The 20,993-nt window shown below is 45.4% G+C and overlaps 1 protein-coding gene across 3 annotated transcripts in view; it reads left to right on the top strand.

Moving 5' to 3' along the window:
* The window catches only part of AMOT (angiomotin), an 88,425-nt gene that overhangs the window by 36,195 nt on the left and 31,237 nt on the right, over positions 1-20,993 (top strand). For all 3 annotated transcript variants that reach the window (XM_054039509.1, XM_054039508.1, XM_054039507.1), the window contains exons 2-5: positions 4,508-4,669; positions 6,231-7,131; positions 14,375-14,831; positions 19,927-20,071. In XM_054039509.1, coding sequence (XP_053895484.1) covers positions 6,278-7,131; positions 14,375-14,831; positions 19,927-20,071 — 1,456 coding nt within the window. In that variant the 5' untranslated portion in view covers positions 4,508-4,669; positions 6,231-6,277. The remainder of the gene's footprint in view (positions 1-4,507; positions 4,670-6,230; positions 7,132-14,374; positions 14,832-19,926; positions 20,072-20,993) is intronic.

Raw genomic sequence — 20,993 nt, 5'->3', positions numbered from 1 at the left:
TCACCTGTGTTCTTCTTACTGCTGCAGTCACTCCATGCAGGGTAATACGTAACTATATCATTGTATCAGAGTAGCAGCCGTGTTAGTCTGTATCCTCAAAAAGAACAGGAGTACTTGTGGCACCTTAGAGACTAACAAATTTATTAGAGCATAAGCTTTCGTGGACTACAGCCCACTTCTTCGGATGCATACAGAGTGGAATAAATATTGAGGAGATATATATACACACATACAGAGAGCATAAACAGGTGGGAGTTGTCTTACCAACTCTGAGAGACCAATTAAGTAAGAGGAAAAAAAACCTTTGAAGTGATAATCAAGATAGCCCAGAGTTGGTAAGACAACTCCCACCTGTTTATGCTCTCTGTATGTGTGTATATATATCTCCTCAATATTTATTCCACTCTCTATGCATCCGAAGAAGTGGGCTGTAGTCCACGAAAGCTTATGCTCTAATAAATTTGTTAGTCTCTAAGGTGCCACAAGTACTCCTGTTCTTTTTGCGAATACAGACTAACACGGCTGCTACTCTGAAACCTGTCATCAAGAGTGGTGAGTATTTCATTTGTCAGTATATTTTCATAATGCAGGCAAATGTGTGTGATGCACAGAAATGAACAGTACTGCTATGTTTCCTGATAGCCAACCCATGTGATCATTTTAAATTCTTGACTAAATCTGAGTGAAATGAGTGAGTGACAAGGGACTCCTATGGTATAATTGTTTGGTCTTTGAGGCGGAGGTCTTTGTTTTTGTGTGTCTGCAAAGTGCCAGGCACATATGGGCTTTGTCTTCATTGAGAATTTTTAATATTTCCCCCCCACTGTTGCTTTATAACGAATGCGTGTCTGAGCATGGTTAGATGTCACCATGGAGTTTAAATTCCTACACTAGGTCTTTCACTAATGGTGAGAGAACTGTTAAAAATTGTCAGCATAGATGCAGTCTGTGAAGTTCACCTCTGATTGGCCCCTTGCAGCAGAATTGTACTCTAGAATTGAATCTTTCTTTGTAAAAAGTGTTTCTAGCCTTTATGGTTGGGAAGAAAACGACTTTGCAGGTTGTCTGAAACAGTAGGGCTGAGTGGCCCCATTCATCTTAATGGTTAAGCCTGAAACTTAAAGTTGACCATTTAAATGGCAGCATGAACTAGTTCACTGCCAATCATTTTGGCATAGGTACCATATAATGTGATTATTCCCAGCCTCCAGCCTCCCATGCCTTTCCAGGTGCCAAAACCTCCAGCCTCCCCTTGACAACTTGCAATGTACTTCTGTGTTTACAGTGGAGAAACCTTTGGCACATTGAAAACTGAAAATATTGGGAGAGTATAAATAGTACTTGGCATCCAAATAAATAACACATAAGCTGCAGTACTGATTGTATGGATCATTTTCATGTTTAATTACATTAAAACCTCCATTTAAATGGGTCTGCCGTAGAATTTCCAGCATTCTGCACAAGAGCGCTGCAGAATACAAGGATCTTGCCACAGAAGCAAGTTGCACAAGGCCCTCTTTGTGAGTGATAAAAAATAACCAGCAAGTGGGACTCCAGCAACCACTTCCTCCCCACAGGCAGCTTCACCCGGTTCGCCGACTGGCGGTTCATTCACCGCGCCCGGCTGAATTGCGTCCCTCTCAACGGTGCCATCCGCCACGGGAACCGGGACAAACGCTGCAGGAAGTGCGGGTACGTCAACGAAACCCTGCCCCACGTCCTGTGCTGCTGCAAGCCCCACGCCAGAGCCTGGCAGCTACGCCACAACGCCGTCCAGGACCGTCTAGTGAAGGCCATCAACCCGCGTCTGGGAGAGATCGCTGTCAACCGCACCGTCCCTGGCACCGACAGCCCGCTGCGCCCGGACATCGTCGTCACGGACGAGGTGGGGAAAAAGATCATCCTGGTCGACGTAGCGATTCCGTTCGAGAACAGGACCCCGGCCTTCCGCGAAGCCCGAGCCCGCAAGCTCGAAAAATACGCCCCCCTGGCTGACACCTTGCGGACCAAGGGCTACGAGGTGCACGTCGACGCTCTGCTCGTTGGGGCCCTGGGTGCCTGGGACCCGTGTAACGAACGCGTGCTGAGGACCTGTGGGGTGGGCCGTCATTACGCGCGGCTCATGAGACGCCTAATGGTCTCGGACGCTATCCGTTGGTCCCGGGACATTTACACCGAGCACATCACCGGCCACCGCCAATACCAAGAGTGAGCCGGGGAGACCTCGTGCACCCACACACACCCCCTGCTGGACCCTATCCCCTGAGCCCTAAACCCACCAAACCTAGCTGAATCCCGCCACGTGAGGGTCACCCCATCCCCATTATCCAGCCCGCTTGCTTATACCCATGACTGTCCCTGCCTCCTGTATGGGTGGTGGACCCTCACCGTTTATCGACTGTCTCCTGATCCCGCCCACCGGTTACCCACCCCTCATTGGGGACATTGCAGTGTGTATATACTATGTGTGCTGCCCAGCCCCAAAACACCAACATACCCCCTTACTCTGCATGTTACCCCCAATGACCAATGACTAACGCTTCAAATTTTCTGTATCGTTTATTTCTTTAAATATTCTCTAATAAAATTAAATAAGGTGTAGCTAACAAAGTTGGGTTAGCAATAACATTGCTAACAGCTGGAGTTTCAAGAAAGCAGGATCCATTGGCTAGAGCATTCCCATAGTATAACTGGATTCGCCTCTTGTCTCAGTTTTCCAGGGATGGTTCCTAATTTGGGCCGAAAATACAAGTGGGTTATTTAGTGTTCCTTAATCACAACTGGTAGTTTTTTTTGCAGTGGAATGTGGTCTTGTTTCTTCTATTGGATCAATGCAAGAAGTTAGTGCTGTGTTGATGTAAAAGTGTATGTGTGAAATAACTGCAGTGATACTTAGCGCTTCTTTAATGTTTCAGGAATATTAGAGGGTGTTAGACACACACACAGATTGAATTGTTCTGTTGAGATATCTTTTAAACTGAGAAGCAGGATTTATGGACTTCTCCCTCAAATGACTGCATTTTAACAGGAAGATACAATCCACATTTGCCCACTTGACACCTAAGAAGTACTGTAGTTGAGTGGAAAGACAACATCATATTACATGATAAGCGTTTTTGTGCTCTCATAAAAAAGGTTGCTTTGGGCAACTTTGTAAAAAGTAAGTAAACAATTTTATATTGGTACGAGTGGTACTAAGGATCCTTGAACTTAAGTTGTGCAATACTGGGAAAAGAGGCTGGAAATTACTCTAGTTAGCTGCTATCTTAAAGCCTGGGTTTAAAGGATCTCTTGGTGCATGTTTTTGGCAGCTGTTTTCAGTATAGCCCTCTCAAGTTAAGTCACTTGTTAAGAATTTGACATTAGGTATTAGTTCTTAGCCACCATCTTGCATGTAACACACCACACAACACAGGCTTGTTCCATAGTTAGATATTGTTCACGTGTATTGAAATTGCTGATGACATCCTAAGTAGTTAACTTGCAGACCTGAGATCATTTCTTTGGGTGTGGATGTGTGCTGTAATAAGACTGAGACAGAAGCATTCCTTCACTGCATCTGTTGACTTTATTTTTTGCAGCATTCCAGGAAATCATGTTAAATTATAACCTCAGTGACTAATTTGTTTTTTTGCTTGCTTTATTTTGTTTTGTTATAACTGTCTGTTCTTAAAATACGTAAGTGCTGTATATATTAGTAGGTTCCACTTCCTTTGCATGATTCACTCCCTCTTCGGAGAACCTAGTTTAGTAGTTGATTTAACATTTCTATTTGAGAGAGTCAAGAACACACCTAGGAATTTGTTTATATATAGGGGGATTTTTATATAGATGTAGAAGTTTGATCTGATTTTTGTCTCCCTCTTGTCTCAAAGATATTAAAATATTATTTTAAATTGCTGTAGTGCTTTTCATCCTAAAGGGCAAAGGATGATGCTAAAGAACAGGATTTGGGAGGTAGATCTGGGCTCTGCCATATACTTCTGCGAGACCTGTGGCAACTGTTCCTCATTTTTCCCATCTAAATATTGAGATAATTCTTACTTGCCGCACAGGGATGTTATGTTGCCTAATTTATTAATGTTTGTAAAGTGCTTTGAGATCTTCTGATGGAAGGTACTATATTTATTATTGATGTGTATATATATACAGTATCATTGAAAGGAGCTGTCAGGGCATCTTCAGCAGTGCAGCTTTCATTTCTACCAAAAAGGAAACCAATGGATTTAAAGAATTAGGGAGTTTTTATCACTGTTTCTCTTGGAGGCACAAATAGGACAGAGCATGATTTGGCGACAGTTGTTCTCAAGGCAGAAAACTGTAATGATTAAGAAGTGCGTGGAGTTGGATGTTGTGCAGTAGGATTTGTTCATCTCATAGGGACTGAAATCCTTAGGTTTGGGAAAAGTGGGGAGTAGGTGAAGGGTTGGGGAGCATGAAATATTGACCAACTTTTGTAACTCCTGCTGTCTCCTAACAGCTGGTTAAAATGTTCTCTCTTTTTCAGAATTTTTTGGGGAGTGAAGAGAGCATCAAGTGATCCCAATTACTGAAGGGACCAAAACCATTTCTGAGTGGAGATTTTGGACTTGCAGGCGGAAGGCCAGGTGTCCCCTCATGTATCAGAACTGCTCCTCCTGACTGAGGAAGTCAAAGTGACGGAAATAAGGTACATGCCATAGTAGATATGATTTCAAAGACGTGAAAATCCAGTATATGGGTAAGTATCTGAATTCCCAGATTGTTGAAAAGGCTTTATGGAATAGGGCGTGTTCTAATTTTTTCTCTAGTAGACTCTGGAGAAGAGCCTTCTCTCTTGACAGTACATCATAGGCAGTAGTTTGTGGCTGATGTATCTACACTGTAAGCTGTCATCACAGAGTAGAGAAGCCTGGATGGACATGTAGTTAAGACACGTAATGAAGAAGACTTCAGAAGAGTCAGGAGACCTGGATTCTATCCCTGGCTCTGCCACAGATTGTCACTTGGGGCAAGCTATTTTTGCTCACACTTTAAAAAATGACCCTGGATTTTAGGTCATTTTGCATTGCATGCCCAATAAGGGACGTATTGTCAAAAGTGCTGAGTACTTGCAACTCTAATGGGCGATTCAATGGCTTAGTCCCCTGTCTAACCACTTTGGCTCACTGATCATCAAGCCCTTACTCAGGGCTTGTCTACATCGATGCATCAGCGGTCAATTTAGTGGGTCTAGTGAAGACTTGCTAAATCTACTGCTGATCGCTCCCCCTTCCACTCCTGTACTCCACCTGATCGAGAAGAGTAAGGGGAGTTGACGGGAGAGCGTCTCCTGTCAATGTCGTGTAGTGTGGAACCCGCGGTAAGTAGATCTAAGCTACGTCGATTTGAGTTATGCTATTCACGTGACTCAAATTAGATCGACTTCTCCCTTTAGTGTAGACAAGGCCTTAGTTATGTACTCAACATTAATCTATGAGCTTCTTAAATGACGTTCACAATGTTTTTCCTTTCAAACTCAGACTCGAACTCAGAGTCTGGATTTTGTGGGTCTCAATCTGATGACTCTTCCTCCTCTCCAGAGCGCCCTCCCTCCTCCTGTAGTTGTGTGGTTGCAACTGATGTCATTTAGACATCTAACTAAGAAGTTAAACCAGTATATAGTAGTGGGTGCAAAAGGGAGACTGGGCTTTAAAAATCTACCCCCAAAGCTACAGCTACTCTAAAAAAAAAAAAAAAAAAAACCATCTAGTCAGGTGTTCATTAGTTTACTTTAAATGACACAAGTGATGGGGATTCTCCTTTTTCACTCTAAGCATATAACTTACTTGGTGTAGCTCTTGTTTTCTTCTTAAATTTAACAGATTATGTGCTGAGTTCCCTATTCTCTTCTTGGTCCTTGTTTACGTGGCAAAAATGGGAACCAGAATTCACCATTGGCAGGAATGGATACAATGTAGACAGGGCTCAGTCATTTTTACCACCATGTTGTGAATTATAGGTCTCCTTTTTGCCAATGCTCAGCCTTCCTGTTTGGGACATTTCGTCCATAGCCCTGCCGCCTGCAGTCAATGGAGTCTTCGCCACCTTATTAGGCAGGTCCTTCCAGTGTCTGACGGTCTTAATGACCCTCATTGTTATGAAAATCCTTTATATCTAACTTATATTTTTCTTCAGTTTCAAGCCATTGCTCCTAAACTGTCCCTTCTGTGAGGCAGTGAAGAGTTGCTAACCATGTCTCCTCCCCTTAGGTCAAGGGCAGCTTTTGCATTCCACCCCAAAGGCACCACAGTTTGAGATGAGGAATTCAGAAGAGCAAACAGCTACGACAGTTTTACAGCGTCTGCTGCAGGAACAGCTCCGATACGGAAACCCAAATGACAACCGCAACCTCCTTGCCTTACATCAACAAGCCACAGGAAATGCATCCCCTTTCAACAGCAATGGGAGTCCAGGGTCTCAGAACGAAGGGCTGAGCACCCAGGACCATCAGCTTGTGACTCATGCTGCCCGCCAAGAGCCCCAGGGCCAGGAGATTCAGGTGGACAATAGCATCATGGAGAAGCAGCTCTCTCCAAGACTTCAGAACAGTGAAGACCTCCCAACGTACGAAGAAGCCAAAGTCCAGTCGCAGTATTTCAGGGGCCAGCCGCATGCTAGCGTTGGGGCAGCGTTTTATGTGACGGGGGTAACCAATCAAAAGATGAGGACTGAAGGGCGGCCTACGGTTCAGCGAGTGAACCCTGGGAAAGTCCATCAGGATGAAGGACTTAAGGACCTCAAGCAAGGACACGTTCGCTCTCTTAGTGAGAGGCTGATGCAGCTGTCGTTGGCCACCAGTGGTGTCAAGGCCCACGCACCTGTCACAAGTGCTCCACTTTCCCCCCAGCAGCCAAATGATCTGTACAAAAACTCCAGTTCCAATGATTTTTATAAAAACTCAGTGCCCACGCCTCCCCAGCCGAATATGAAAGCGATAGAGCACCGGGGCCCTCCGCCAGAGTACCCTTACAAAAACATGTCCACCCCACCCATGAACTGCAAACCTCAGGACCCTGGACATTTCTATGGTGATCATCGCATGAGCCAGCAGAGTAGATCTGATGGGCCTATGATGAGATATCAGCATCCTCCTGAGTATGGATCAATCAGGTAAGGAGCCCCTTAACTGCTTAGTCACCTTCCCAACTCGGTGGTTTTTATCTTTGTAAGAAGCAAAGAAGGGACAAAACTCAGCCTCTGAATGCAGGTTGTGTTTGAATGAAGATCCCGTCTCTGTTGTGTTAGGCTATAGCTATAGTATGGTAGGACTGTATCCCAGGTGTTAGGGGCCAAATTCCTTGCCGGAGTGGCCTAATGCTGTTTAAATAAAGTTTGACCTTGCAGCATAGATGGGTCCATACTGAGTTTTATCCAGGTTCCTGAGCCATGCAACCGCTCTGCTAAAAAGCCAAAGCTGTAGCATGATTCACTGTTGAAACATGCAGTCTCTTGCTGCAAGGCTAAGCCAGGCTTTAACTGGATCTGCCAGGACAATAGATTATTAGGGTATAAACCACACCTAAATGTTTTTATATGAGATCACTTAGGAAAGGGGAAAGTGCACCATCCCAGACTTGTTTGTTTAGCAGCCATTATTTTTCCCCTGAATTAATTGAGATCCTGTCCGGTTCTAGTTTGCTCTAGTTCAGGAGTTGGATCTGATCTGGGGTCAATACTGAATCCTAGGTGGGTGAAGCAGATCAAGTTTATTAAACTGGAATGCAACCTGGCTCTAACCTATATTTTCTTTTGTCCTACCTAACTGTACGACCCAGCCCCGGGTGGATCAGATTTCTCTCTTAAACCAAGTGGAAACCCACTTAAAATGTTTCAAGCTAGTGGGCATCAGTGTAATAATTTCTGCCTTGTTTTGTGGCTGGAAAATGCTCTAAAGCAGAAACATGAGGTCAGTGAAGTATTACAAAAGTAGGCGGGGAAGGCTGTGTGTATTTGTGTCTAAAGAGTGGGGTGGGAGGAAGAGGAGAGCCAATGTTTTTGGAACAGAGTCAGAGCTCTGGAGAATCTGAATCTATGTGGATCCTTTCCAGCCCTATTGGAAGCTATTTTCAGGCTTCATTTGCCATTGTTTATGATCCAAAATGCTTTCTGCAGCAAAGGGGTCTGGTGAGAAGGCCCTTTGATCTATCTACATAAATAATAAATAAGCCAGGAAAGGAGGAGGGGTTTTTTTTTGTTTGTTTTTTTCCAATGTGACTAATGACTGCAGAAGTTGGTTGCAAATGGTTCACAAAATCTGTAGGCAAGGCCACAAATTGCAATGCAAGCTGAAAAGGGCAAGAGACCCTTAACGATTATCCCTCACTGGGAATTTTGTTTGTATCAGAGACTTAGCCCATTTTCTGTGTACAAAGAGAGGCATTTGAAACCACACCAACAGCCTATTTGTCTGTATTGGCTGGATCCTGGCCACTAGAATGGATTCAGAGAGAAGGAGATTCAGCTGGCAAGTTTTCAGGTGTTGGGAAGCAACTTAAATTTGTCTTCAAAGCACTGTGAATCCACTGAGGTTATTTTTTAACCTGCATAGATGCACAGGGCAGAGGTTTCCTTTGGAAGCATCTGCTGAAATGGTGGAACAATTAGAAGACTAAAATGTTAACTCCTAATCCATTAATTACAGAGCAGCATAGCAAAACCCATCCCCCCTCCCTCCTTAAACATACGGTCATTAAAACAATAAACCTTCTGTGCTGCTAAAGGTGCAGCTGGGTAATGGACTGAGCATTTTAAAAGTACACAACTTTTAAAAGGGGGGCACTTTCTGAGAGTCAGGGAAGGACAATGAATGGCTTTGCAGCCTCATCTGGAATGCTAAAAATCTTCAAAATTCTCTCTTGTCCATGCACTGGGGCTGTTTATATTTGAAAACCCAAATGAATCCTGATAAATTTTTTTAACTGCACATAAAGGAAATAAAGACCTTTCTTTTTGCTGTTGAAACCACACCCACTTCTGAGGGTTTTTCCCCCTCATTGTTCAGTGGAATTTGAGGGTGACCTAACAACCCAGTTAAATGAAAACTGGTTGAGCAAGATAAACACTAGGGAATTCACAGCATTCTCATGATTCACTCTTTTGAGTCTGGGAAAAGAATGGTTGGTGTGGTAAGTTTAACCCACCAACTGCAAACTGTCTGCTCTGCCTCACCTGCTTCTGGGTGGTGGTAGTTTGGGAACATATATATGTTCATAATGATGTTGGATTCATGGAAATATCAGGCCAGCCAGGGATTCAGGCTGACACATCCATGTTATTACTTGGCACTTTTAGAAATTTTAAAAATAATTTGAGTAAGATAAATGTGAAGCTTCACAGGCCTGATTCTCTCCCTAGTATCTGCCTGTTGCACTTCAGTGTTCATGATGAATAATTCAAGTTCCAGCCCCATTTAGGGCCTGATCCATCAGATCTTGCGTGGGGGGACTACTTCTGTTGCCCGCAGTGGGACTGCACTTGTGAACGAGTGCTGCAGAATTAGGCCCATAATTAGTATTTTTTCGGCATACTGTTTTCCCCTCTGCAGCCTGAGCTGTGTCAAAGTAGATGATAATCAGGTCTGAATAGGAAGCAGAACGAAAATTCTTCAGTTAGATTTCAGCTGTCTGTTTGATCCTGTGAAGACTGCTCACTTTGGTGGTTAATGTTTCCAAGTTTGGGATGGGAGGGCTGTGGGAGAAAGGGGAAGTGTAACTGCTTGAGCATGAAGGAGAGGAAGGGGAGAAGGAGAGTTTTTAATGAGCCAGGCACCTTCTCTGGTCTTTTTATTTCCACCTGGTGATTTTGTGCATTATCTGATGTGTGCAGTGCATGCAACATTCAGGGCTTCTAATGCAGGAATCTACATTGTTTTGCTTGGTGTTCTTATTACCATGTAGTATTTTTCCAACGTCTCTGCCCTCACAGCTAAAATACTTACTTACTGTTTTAGTGGGCAAAACCACAAATCAAAGTATGTAATCTGCACCGCTCCATGTTGTATGGTGCACAGAGTTGCACCAGGGAGAGGAAAGGAAGTAGGAGTTCTCTCAAGATGCAGTCTTGAAAGTGAAGAGGCCCCTTAGGAGTTGGTTTTCCCAATTTGGGAAACACTTGATAAAATTATTGCTCTAATTTCTTCTGCAGTTGGAATTTCTGATGTCCCCATCCAGTATAGCTTATCGCTCAGTTGTACACTGGCGCAAATTTAATAGATAATATATATATTATCTATTAATAGATTACATATATATATACACACATAGATTGTGAGCTTTTTCTTGCGTGTTTGGATAATGTCTAGCGCGTAGTGAGCAGAACTGTAAATAAAAAATATATATTTTTAAGCTATACATAAAACGTCAAGTTATGGATAGCCATTGTCTTTCACAGAGTGAAGTATTTGTTGAGTTGGTTAATAACTTGCCAGCCCTATGTGCTCAAAAATAATGAGTTGGGCCTCAAACACAATGAGATTGTTTGTATTTGACTTCAGGATTTTTAAGCCAAACAAACAAAAATCACAAAATGTTTTGGGTTAATTGTATTTGTCTACTGGTTTCTGAGCCTCTGTGGTTCACTGAGGTCATGTTCTCAAGCTCTTTTCCCTACCTATGAGGAAACATGCTATATTAAAATAAGGTGACAGTTGTAATTCTCTCATTATCAGAAGAATCCAGGAGCTGGGGCTTTGAGAAAACCACCAACTACCACACGAGAAAATTGCAGGAGTTAACAACGCTGAATAACAATTTGAACTTGTATATTGAGCTTTGCAATTGAGGATTTCAGGGTGTTTTAAAAAGGTGATGGTATTACCCCCATTTTACAAATGGGGAAAGTAAAGGAATTTAGAATTTGTGGCTTGCCCAAGATCAGACATGTATCTGGTGTCAGAACTGGTAGCAGCACTAAGGAGTCCTGGTTCTCAGGTCAGTGCTAGAACTGACTAATTTTAAAAGGTGAGCTGCAGTGTAGGTGAGCTCTGAGACCCTGGGCCTGTTGGCAATCTTGGAAATGTATTCTGTTTAACAATAGCCCAGCTGCGATTTTCTATATCTACTTTTTTTTCCACTAGTTTTTTGTTTTTTTTAATTATTACTGTTATCTCCCTTCAATACTTACCTGCTCCTTCTGCTTTTTCTTCACCTGCAATCAGGTGAAGAGGTGGAGAGAGTAATACTCTTCCCAAACTTTACTCACCATTGCAGAGTAACAAAATACTTCCACTAAAATGATCTGTATTGAAGTAGTAAATAATGTTGACATTTAAATGATCCTTCTTAGGCTTACAGTGTTTGTTAACAAACCATTTAGATTAATGGAGGCATTTGACCTGTGTTGGTTATTGCTTCAGGCTGTCTGCTGCATACTTGGACAGAGGGTACATCAGTTCATGTCTGGAAGGTTTTCTTGGAAACATAAGGGTTGGAAACTTATTTGTTTAAAATGTAAATTCATGCAGAAACTGATGGGACCACTGTCGGTCAACATAGTTCTCTGTTTGACATCATGGTCAGGTTATTATGGAAATGATTGACATCACACAGAGGATTATGATGTCATTTGGGAATAAACTCCAGGAGCCAGTGAATTCTGAAGAAGCAAAAGTCTAACTTTTCATGTAACTTTCCTTGATGATTTAATAAAATAGCTCAAGATTAGCTTCATCTGCAGAATGTTTTCTAATTGGATATTTTTTCAGAGGTTTCTGTGAGACATTTGTGGCCATTTAAGGTGGAATGTGAGGGGCAGGTTCTCTTTTAGGTTTTATGGTTAGAGGAAAGGGTTGGGTGTCAGGAAGACTCAGATTCCTCTCCTGGTTGAAGCATTGACCTTGAGCAAGTCTCTTGACCTTTTTGCCTCAGTCTCCACTATTGGGTTAAAAGAAAAGTTTAAAGCAGTGACCTCCCAGTAGAGAAATAACCAGATGTTACTTCTGAGCTGAACATTGCTGAGGAAATTAATTGCACATCTTCTCTTTCTTCCCCCAATCCCTGAAAACCACATGCTGCATCTGATCTTTCCTAGGGAAATGCATTCATTGAAATAATGTTGCTAGCAAACAGTAAGTACCACAGTCATTAGAGGGTAGTAATGATATGGACAATAACCAGACCAGTTCATAGTTTTTCTGAAATGACAGAGAGTTACCTCTCTGGCTGCGTTTGTTAGCCTGCTAGGGAACGTGAGAGCCAGAGTGGGGATTTCTACCCTATATTCCTAGTAATGAGAGACAACAGATGTAACTTGGTCCATGTAAACAGGGATGGCTTTGACCAGAAGAAGGCCAGTTAAAAGTAACAACCACATGTTGGATACATAACTCAGAACTGATAGGAACAATGTTATCGGATCAAGCGTCATAAAGTCAAAACCATTGTTGGAAAGTTGAAACAGGGTGTCAATTTACAAATGTCATAAGTGCCATTCATCGTAACTTGAAAGTCGTAAAGTCGAGGACTGCCTATATTCATGGCAAGAATATTGACTTTAAAATTGACTCAGGAGCAGACATGACAGTCATCTCAGAAGGGACTTAGTCATCTTCAACCCGTCCCAGGGATAAATCACCAGGCATATTTATGTTAAATAAGGCATAGGACATGTAACCCGAGGTAGTATATCCCATGCAGAAGCTCAGAATATATGACCTCTAAAATATCTTGCTAACAAGATGTGATTAACGCAGATGTTTCCTCTTTGGATGTGTATGAAAAATTGATGCATGAGCTTTTGTACAGTACAGGAAGGCGATTCTAAGTGCTCAAACATCCTCTGACAAATATTTCATGTAACCCTTTAGCTACTAATCCACTTAAGCACTTGAAATCATTAATTAATGTTTCGCTGGATGAAATGGAAGGATGTACCTGGAGAATTCTGCAGTGCAGCAGGTGTGTTCCACCTAACGTCCCTGGTACGTTCTGCAGAGCAGCCCAGTAGGTGTATTCCACTGGATGTACTTGGTACGTTCAGTAGTGCAAGCAGCACAATAGGTGTCATTCCTCCTGGCCATACCTGATGCAGGGTTGCGAGTGCATTCCACCTGTAAGTTTGAGCAGCAGCCAAAGGGTTAAGAAGTTACAGCAGAAGAACAGGAATGTTTTACAGAATGGTAAATACCAAACTTGTCCTGTACCAGGATAACTTTTAGGAAGGGATTGGACACTGTTTAGAGAACTAGACTGTTAAATAAAAAGTGTCCTTAGAACTTCACCAAATTGAACTTTTTTTAAAGGAAGTGGGCATATGTGCGTGGGAAATGTATGGTGGGATGGGGAGAGAGAGAGCCTCATATTTCCTCATCTTTTGCTCCTTCCCACAACAGTTTGAGAGTTTTTTTCCTCCAGGGCTGGCCATGGCTCTCCATGCAAGCTGACAGTGCTGTTCCACACATCAACCAGAGGGAGTCTCTGGAGGGAAGAGCTCTGACCCTCCTTTCCCTAAGGCTGAGCAGTCTATTAGATATATGAAGTGCTCAAATGACAGCCGCCATCTTGACCAACACACCAGGATGTGAGCTGGGGACCTCCAGAGCTGCGTGCATGAGCTGCTACAGTTTGAGTTAAAGTTGTTTAGACGGATCTGTGACAGACTCTCATCCTCTGCATATCGGGTACAGACATGATCTGTAAAATACCTGTTGAGCTGGGACTGAGGAAGCTTCTGGACCCAAATTCTGATCCCAACTGTCAGGCTGGCTCTCACCTCCTGTTAACTCTCTCCGCTGGCAGTGCTGTGACTCATTAGTGGGTATTTCAGTGTACTTGAGCCAGCAGCAGCTGGCACAGTAATAAATAAGACCATAACCTGTTCCTTTTAAATCTGTATCCTGAATTGCAGAAGGATATTCATTGTTGGCAGGACCTTTGCCACGGAGCCTATGCAATTCAGTACAGGACTGGCTCAACTGTCCTTAGTTTAATATTTTATCCATGTAAAGTGAGGAAAAGTGTAAACACATAAAATAGTTCTCCTCTTTCAACAGTGCAGATTTGATGTTTAATAACTATATTGCCAGTGTATTCTGAATTACAATAGTGCTATTCTGGAGTGGTTGACAGAGTGGATCTCAAGGTAGTTTCTTATGCCATCTCTGTACAAACGTACTCATGAGCTTAGGACAGTCGTTATGTTTGGGATTTTTTTCCACACAGCTGGTTAGTGGTTTTGAAGTGCCTCTTTATATGGTTTTTCATACTTAACATATTTGCATTAAAGTCTTATGCATGGAACATCCATCCTGCCAGTAGCAGCTGGTACATGTACTTGTATTCGGCACCTTGCCATACGGTTTGGTTGATGTGTGATGCTCTGCAGAACTTCAGCTGAATTTGCTGTTATTGTTTTACAGGCAAAACCCTGATCTACACCTGCAGTTACAGCAGAGACCCCCTCACCATCACAGCCCAACTTCCTCCTTAACGTCCTTGGGATCTTTGACCTTACTGCAGTCTCCACCACCATCCAGATTGTCTCCTTCCCAGCATCAGCAACCCCTGACTCCAAATCAGGGAGATCCATGCTTTCTACCACGGACCCAGCAGCTGATCCTGTCAAACCAGGTCCATCAGGGAGATTTCTACCGACTATGCCAGCCCGGTCTAGGCCAGCAGCAACAGCAGCAAGGAGATTCCTACACATTAATGCCAAGAGCTCAGCAGATACCTTCTCCTTATCAGCAGATGCAAGTAGATCCTTTTGCCATTGTTTCCAGGGCCCAGCAGATGGTGGAGATCCTGTCGGAGGAGAACCGATCCTTACGGCAGGAGTTGGATGGGTGCTATGAGAAAGTGGCAAGATTACAGAAGGTGGGTGTTGAATGGAACTGACCTTCTCCCTTGTCTAATATTTTCTGTAGTTTAAAATGACAACAAAACAAATGTGAGCTGGATGGTTCAGGACATGGGCGGCACATGACGCTTCCCCTTGGGGAGGCTAGCGCTCCCTCCCACCTCTTCCACCTATGGTCCCGCCCCCGCTCCACTCCCGCACTGTCCCAGGCCCTGCCTCCTCCCTACTCGCTGGTCCCTCCTCTCCTTCCCCCCCACCTCTGCTCACCTTCCCCCCACATCCCTCCTCCTACCAGAGCGCCACAATTCTCCCCCTGATTCCCCCGTATTGCCCTGTCCTCCATGCAGTGCACCCATTGCCCCCACCCCCCATTCCATCCTCCTCCCTGCATCTCCCTTCACCCGCCTCCTGCCCCTTCACACATCCCTGTTTCCCCTTCAATTCCCTCTTGCCCACACCCTCGAACAGCTGTTATGTGGATTGCCCCTGCAAGAGGTACACTGGGCTGCCCTGCTTCAGAGCACACAGAGTGCAATATAAGCCTCATAAACTGAGAAGGCTCAAGAATACCACTTTGAAAAGCAGCAGCAACTTTTCCTTTAAATTCAGAGCAAGGGGGTTTGGTGGAGGAAATTAAAGGCTCCTCAGGAAAACTCTGATACCTAGGAGTAATCTCTTCAGTTAGAGTCTCCTCCTTCCCCTAACCCAATAAAGCCACTCTCCTAATAGACATGGGGGTGTTGGGCGGGGCGGTAAAACTGTGAGAAAGGAACATTATCGGGTTCTTGCTTTAAATGGCACAGGAAGGGTAATTGTGCACAAATACTGCACTGCGCTGTCCAAGCCGTTAGTGCTCTGATCTCGTAGCAAGTAATGAGTAACACTCCCATGGTAGGAAGGCGGGCAGGCATGTACAAGACTGCACTCACAGCGCAGAGAGGCGGTGTGCACGTCTGCAGGTATAGCTGAGGCTGCGAGGCGAGGGGCAGGCAAGTAACCTCTTGTGTGCGCAGAAGGAGCACAGCGCTCCCTTGCAGCTGCACGCTCTCCCGTCTCTGTTCCCCATGTGTCACTGTCCCAGCCCTCAGCGCACCGCAGGCTGGCTTCACACACCCTGCAGAGAATGGGTGCTGGCCTGGAGGCAGCTTTCCTGGCCACAGGGGAGGGAATTGCAGCAAGCCCAGCTGGGAGCAGCCTGGGGCCAAACCCTCCCCCTGAAGCCAGGGTAGAACCGGGAGGCATGGGGTGAAGGTCTCTTTTACCTTCCATCCAAGTGGTGCCCTCCCTGGGGGCAGGGGCTAGGTCCAAGGAACGGGTGCCCTCGCTAGGCTGAGGTCTCTGCACTGGGAGAGGCTTCTGGGGAGCAGCAGGAATGTTACTGTTCCAGATTCACCTCTCCCAGCTGCAGCCAGGGCTCAGGGACCTGGCAAGGAGCCTGTGATCCCGAGTCACTGCACACAGCAGGGTGGGAGTGCAATTCACAGTCACTTCCTGCTGCTGCTGCCGGGAGGCAGGAAGTCCAGCCATGCCTCCCAGCCAGCTCCTCCCGGGTCCTAGCGAGGCACCAATCCCATTGCACTGCAGCCCCCCTGCCCTGGAACCTGCCCCTTGGGGGCTCCATGTCCTCTGGGCAGGGGCAGCTTCATCTCCCCACATTAAGGGGGCATGGTGCCCAGAGGCCAATGTACCTGTCTGAGGACAGAAAGGCGTCCAGATCCTGGGGAGGGAGGACTGTCACCGGCAGTGGGGAGGCCACTGGGGAGGAGAAGAGCAGCCAGGCAGTGGCGGGTGGGTTGGAGCTGCCTCTCAGCTTCATATGCACCATGCAGGTTCCAGGGCCTCCTCAGCCACCCCGGAACTTGCATAGCACATAATAAAAACATCCTCCTGTGGACGTGGAAACTGCCAAAACCGGCAACTGGAGGTCCAGCGGTAGCGCCAGGGCAGGCAGAGGCTCTCCTGGCCTATTATACCCGCTGCTCATGGTTTAGGGGATTGGTTATCTGTTCTGTAGCCTTTCATCTCTATCCCAGTTTGGAACCTGCCCATGTTGGTAGTGCCTAAGCTTTATCATCTGCTGGTGTTTTGTTGATCTACGTGTGATGAGTTGGTGGCCTCATTTCTGCACCTAGCAGATGATTGGGTCTGTTCCAATTCCCAATAAGGGTACCAATCTCAGAGAGGCGGGTTGCTTGACTGGTTAGCTCAGTTACTTAAAGCCAGTGCTAATAACATTGAGGCTGCAGCTGGTATGCTCTTCCTGTTAAGTCTGGAGAAGGCTTAGGTATTATGATGCTGGGTTCTCCAGAAATACTTGAGATTACATAGGCCAGAGACTAAGTCAGTCATGGGGACTGAACTCCCGTTTTGTCCCCGGAAATGGTCCCTCCAAAACTGCCTAATGGCATTGTGAGAGAAGCTTGCACAGCTGTGTATACCCCGATCTGTGGGTAAATAAAGAAGTTTGGACCTACAGGGCTGTCAAGCCAGCTCTTCTCTCTGGCACTATAAATCCACTTAAATCCCTAACATAACACAAGTCATGTGGAAGTCTAGTAGCCTCACTGTTGCTTGCTTTATACAGCAGGGATTGGCAAAGTAAGAGAGACAGCCCTCGCCATCACACTGCCACGTATGGCTTTTATCATTCTTAAAAGAAGTGTGTGTTTGTAGTTGTGCTCGCCTGATAGATAAACAAAAATAAATTGCTTGTTGGTTACTGAATTCACCAGCAATTAGAACCTGCAGCCGGTCAGTCAGCTCTCCCTTTACCCTGCAGATGTAGAGAGAAGGTGAGCACTGGCTGCAGTTCAGGACTCTGCAAATCTCTTTTTGGGCCTTGAACTGCACTTTGGCCCCTGAACAGCCTGCAAGGCTCTTGAAGTGCCTGGCTGTTGTAACTTTTACCTAGTTGTTCTTGTTTCTCATACTATGTCTGAGTTCCCATGTTTGCCGTTTCTTCCCACGGCTGCTTATTCCCAGCATGACTTCTGCCCAGGTTGGTTTGTTCGGTTTTAGGAAGGTTCCAGTGAGGGAAGTGTTTCAGTGAAGTGTTTGACAGCTTCCTGATAACAAGGGATAAAGGAATTCTCTTACCTCCCCTCCCTCACCCCTCCAAGCAACTTCTTGCCCAAGGAGGTCTGGTGAGGTCTGCTGTTTGGTGGATTGTTAATGCCAAAGTGAGATTAACATGTCCTGCCTGCTTTGGAGAACTAGAAATGAATTGGCTTCTGTCTCTGGTGAGCAGTTCCCTGCTTAGACGTCAAACCAAGAGGCTGTACACTGAGAGGGGATCGGGAAAGCTATATTTTACTGTTTAAACGACTGTGGCTTCAAGACTCTGTAAATTGAAGTTAAATGACGACTGACCAAATAGTCTGGTTTCTTTTCAGAGCTGTGTCTCTTAGGCTGTGGCTACACTACGCAACTTTTAGCGCGGGGTGGGCAAACTTTTTGGCCCGAAGGCCACATCTGGGAATAGAAATTGTATGGCGGGCCATGAATGCTCACAAAATTAGGGTTGGGGTGTGGGAGGGGGTGCGGTCTCTGGGGTGGGGCTAGGGATGAGGAGTTTGGGGTGTAGGAGGCTGCTCTGGGCCGGGACTGAGGGGTTTGGAGGGTGGGAGGAGGATCAGGGCTGGAGCAGGGGGTTGGGACATGGGGAGAGGCTCGGGTGCAGGTTCCGAGCAGCGCTTACCTGAAGCGGCTCCCGGAAGCAGTGGCATGTCCCTTCTTTGGCTCCTACACAAAGGCGCAGCCAGGTGGCTCTGCATGCTGCCTCATCCGCAGGCACCGCCCCTGCAGCTCCCATTGGAGCAAATAGGAGCCAGAGCAGGGCCATGCCAAGGCTTCCAGGAGCCGCGTGGTGCGGCCCCCGACCCTGCACCTGGGCCGGAGCGGGGCTGAATCGCATGGTGCGGTCCCAGACCCAGCGCCCCAGCCGGAGCAGGGCCACCCCTGACCCAGCACCCCGGCTGGAGCGCCGGAGTGGGCTGGCTTAAAACGGCTTGTGGGCGGATGCGGCCTGCGGGCCGTAGTTTGCCCACCCCTGTTTTAGCGGCACTGCCGCTAAAAGCCACAGTGTAGCTGCTGTTTGTCGGCAGGAGAGAGCTCTCCTGTCAACCAAAAACTTCCACCCCCGAGGAGTGGCAGCGGCTTTGTTGGCAGGAGAGTGCTCCCGCCGACAAAGTGCTGTCTGTACCGGCGCTTTTCGTCAGTAAAATTTTTGTCGTCTGGGGTGTGCTTTTTTTAACACCCCTGAACAACAAAAGTTTTGCCAACAAAGTGCCACTGCAGACATGCCCTTAGTGGATAGGATACTAGACTGGGATTCAGGAGACCTGGGCTGTGTTCTCTGCTCTGCCACTGGCTTGCTGGGGGACCTTGGGCAAGTCACATCACTGCTCTGTGCCTCCATTTCCCCATCTGTAAAATGGGGATAATGATACTGACCTCCATTGTAAATCTCTTGGAGATCTATTGATGAAAACACTATCTATGAGTTGGGTATTATTGTTATTTATTAATTAGATTGAAGATTTGTAAGTAGAACATACACAATAGAAGGGTTTAGTACCCACAGTGGATTGTTATCTCATAAATAAATAAAAATCTGCAAAGCACATCAGTAATTTACAGTTTGGTATTAATATTTTAAAAGAGAATTTTTATTTATCTGCTTTGCTTGTTCTTTGGCTTTATTATTTTTCCATCTGCATCAAAGTCCTTCTATGAAATTGCTTTTGGACCAACCTCATGGTGGGTAGTTGTGCCCCTGCTCCCAGACCCCAGCATCAACACCTGCAAAAGGGCGTTTCTGTCTTTTCAAGTAACTGTTTCCACGCACTGACTGTTGTAATCAAGAGCAAGGGCCTGGAAGACAGGACTCCAGCTCTTTATGTCTAACTGTGCTACTGACTCCCTGTGTGACCTGTGGTACTTGTGTCGCAGTTTTACCCACATGTAGCATGGCTGTAATCATGCTTTCCCTCACTTGAGGATTAATAAATCTTTGTTCAATAAAGCGCTTTGAGAACCTCAGAAGAAAGATGCTACCTAAGTGCCAGGCATTGTTAATGCTAAAGGAAATGGATGCTTTAATTTGTTCTGCAGCTGGAAACAGAAATTCAGCAAGTTTCGGAAGCATATAAAAACCTGGAGAAGTCCTCCTCTAAGCGGGATGCCCTGGAAAAGGCTATGAGAAATAAGCTTGAAGGAGAAATTCGTAGGCTTCATGATTTCAACAGGGATTTGAGAGGTAAAACATTAAAAATGTCTGTTTAAATAAATTCTTTTGTACTGGTCTGTTTTCCTTTGTGATTCACTTGTTATGGCTGATCCGCTTACAGAGCATGACATGATACTCCAGGTATTCTCAACTGTCTAGCGTTGCCAGCAGAATGCTGGAGGTGTAGAAAGGTGAGGTTCGGTTGATTACTGCAATATCTAACTTTCAGCCTGTTAATCATTAAGGAAACAGAAAGATAGTGACAAGCCAAAACTCTATCCCAGGATATAATCCTGGGGCTATTTCTCACGTTGTATTCTAAAAACATTTTATTCAAGTGCCAGTGTGAAACTATGAATGCTGACATTCATGTCCTGTCCAGTGACCCCTTTGCACTTAACATTCCTTATCAATCCAGGCAGCTCTTCCTTCAGACTCCCCTTTCCCTTCCAGGGCAAGATGCTGTCTGTATTTCCTTAGTAGTGTCTGGCTTTTGGTAAGAAGTTGCAGCAGTACCGTGGCTGGGAATCGAGGCTGTCAGCGAATGGTGTTCGAGCCTAGATTGGCAATGGTTAAGCATTTAATTTTCAAAGGGCGAAAACAGCTTGTGGTTTTAGAAACATAAACTCAGAATAATTTTAACTAGGTCAGCCTTTTCTATAAAAGCTTTCTGGTTTCCCTGTGTGTTATCTGCTGTCGCTGTCCTCATGGTCTCTAACCATTTAAAGCCAGGTGACTTGGGAGAATGGGAAATATTTTGTCTCGGTCTAACGGCACGTAGGGTATGTCTAGGGTTTTAAAAACCCACAGCAGCCATTCTCAGAGCCTGTGTTGCATTTCGGGTTGGAGCTTGGGTTCTGAAGGCTTCCTTAGGCTTCAGAACCCGAGCTCAAACCTCTACCCAGCTAGTTTTAGTAATGTAGTGCAAGCCTGAGTCTGAGGGAACGTCTAT

The sequence above is a fragment of the Malaclemys terrapin genome, chromosome 9 (genome assembly GCF_027887155.1).
Source record: "Malaclemys terrapin pileata isolate rMalTer1 chromosome 9, rMalTer1.hap1, whole genome shotgun sequence".
NCBI classification, from domain to species: Eukaryota; Metazoa; Chordata; order Testudines; family Emydidae; genus Malaclemys; species Malaclemys terrapin.
Note: the sequence above shows the minus strand (reverse complement) of the source record. Positions and strands in the feature narration are given on the sequence as shown.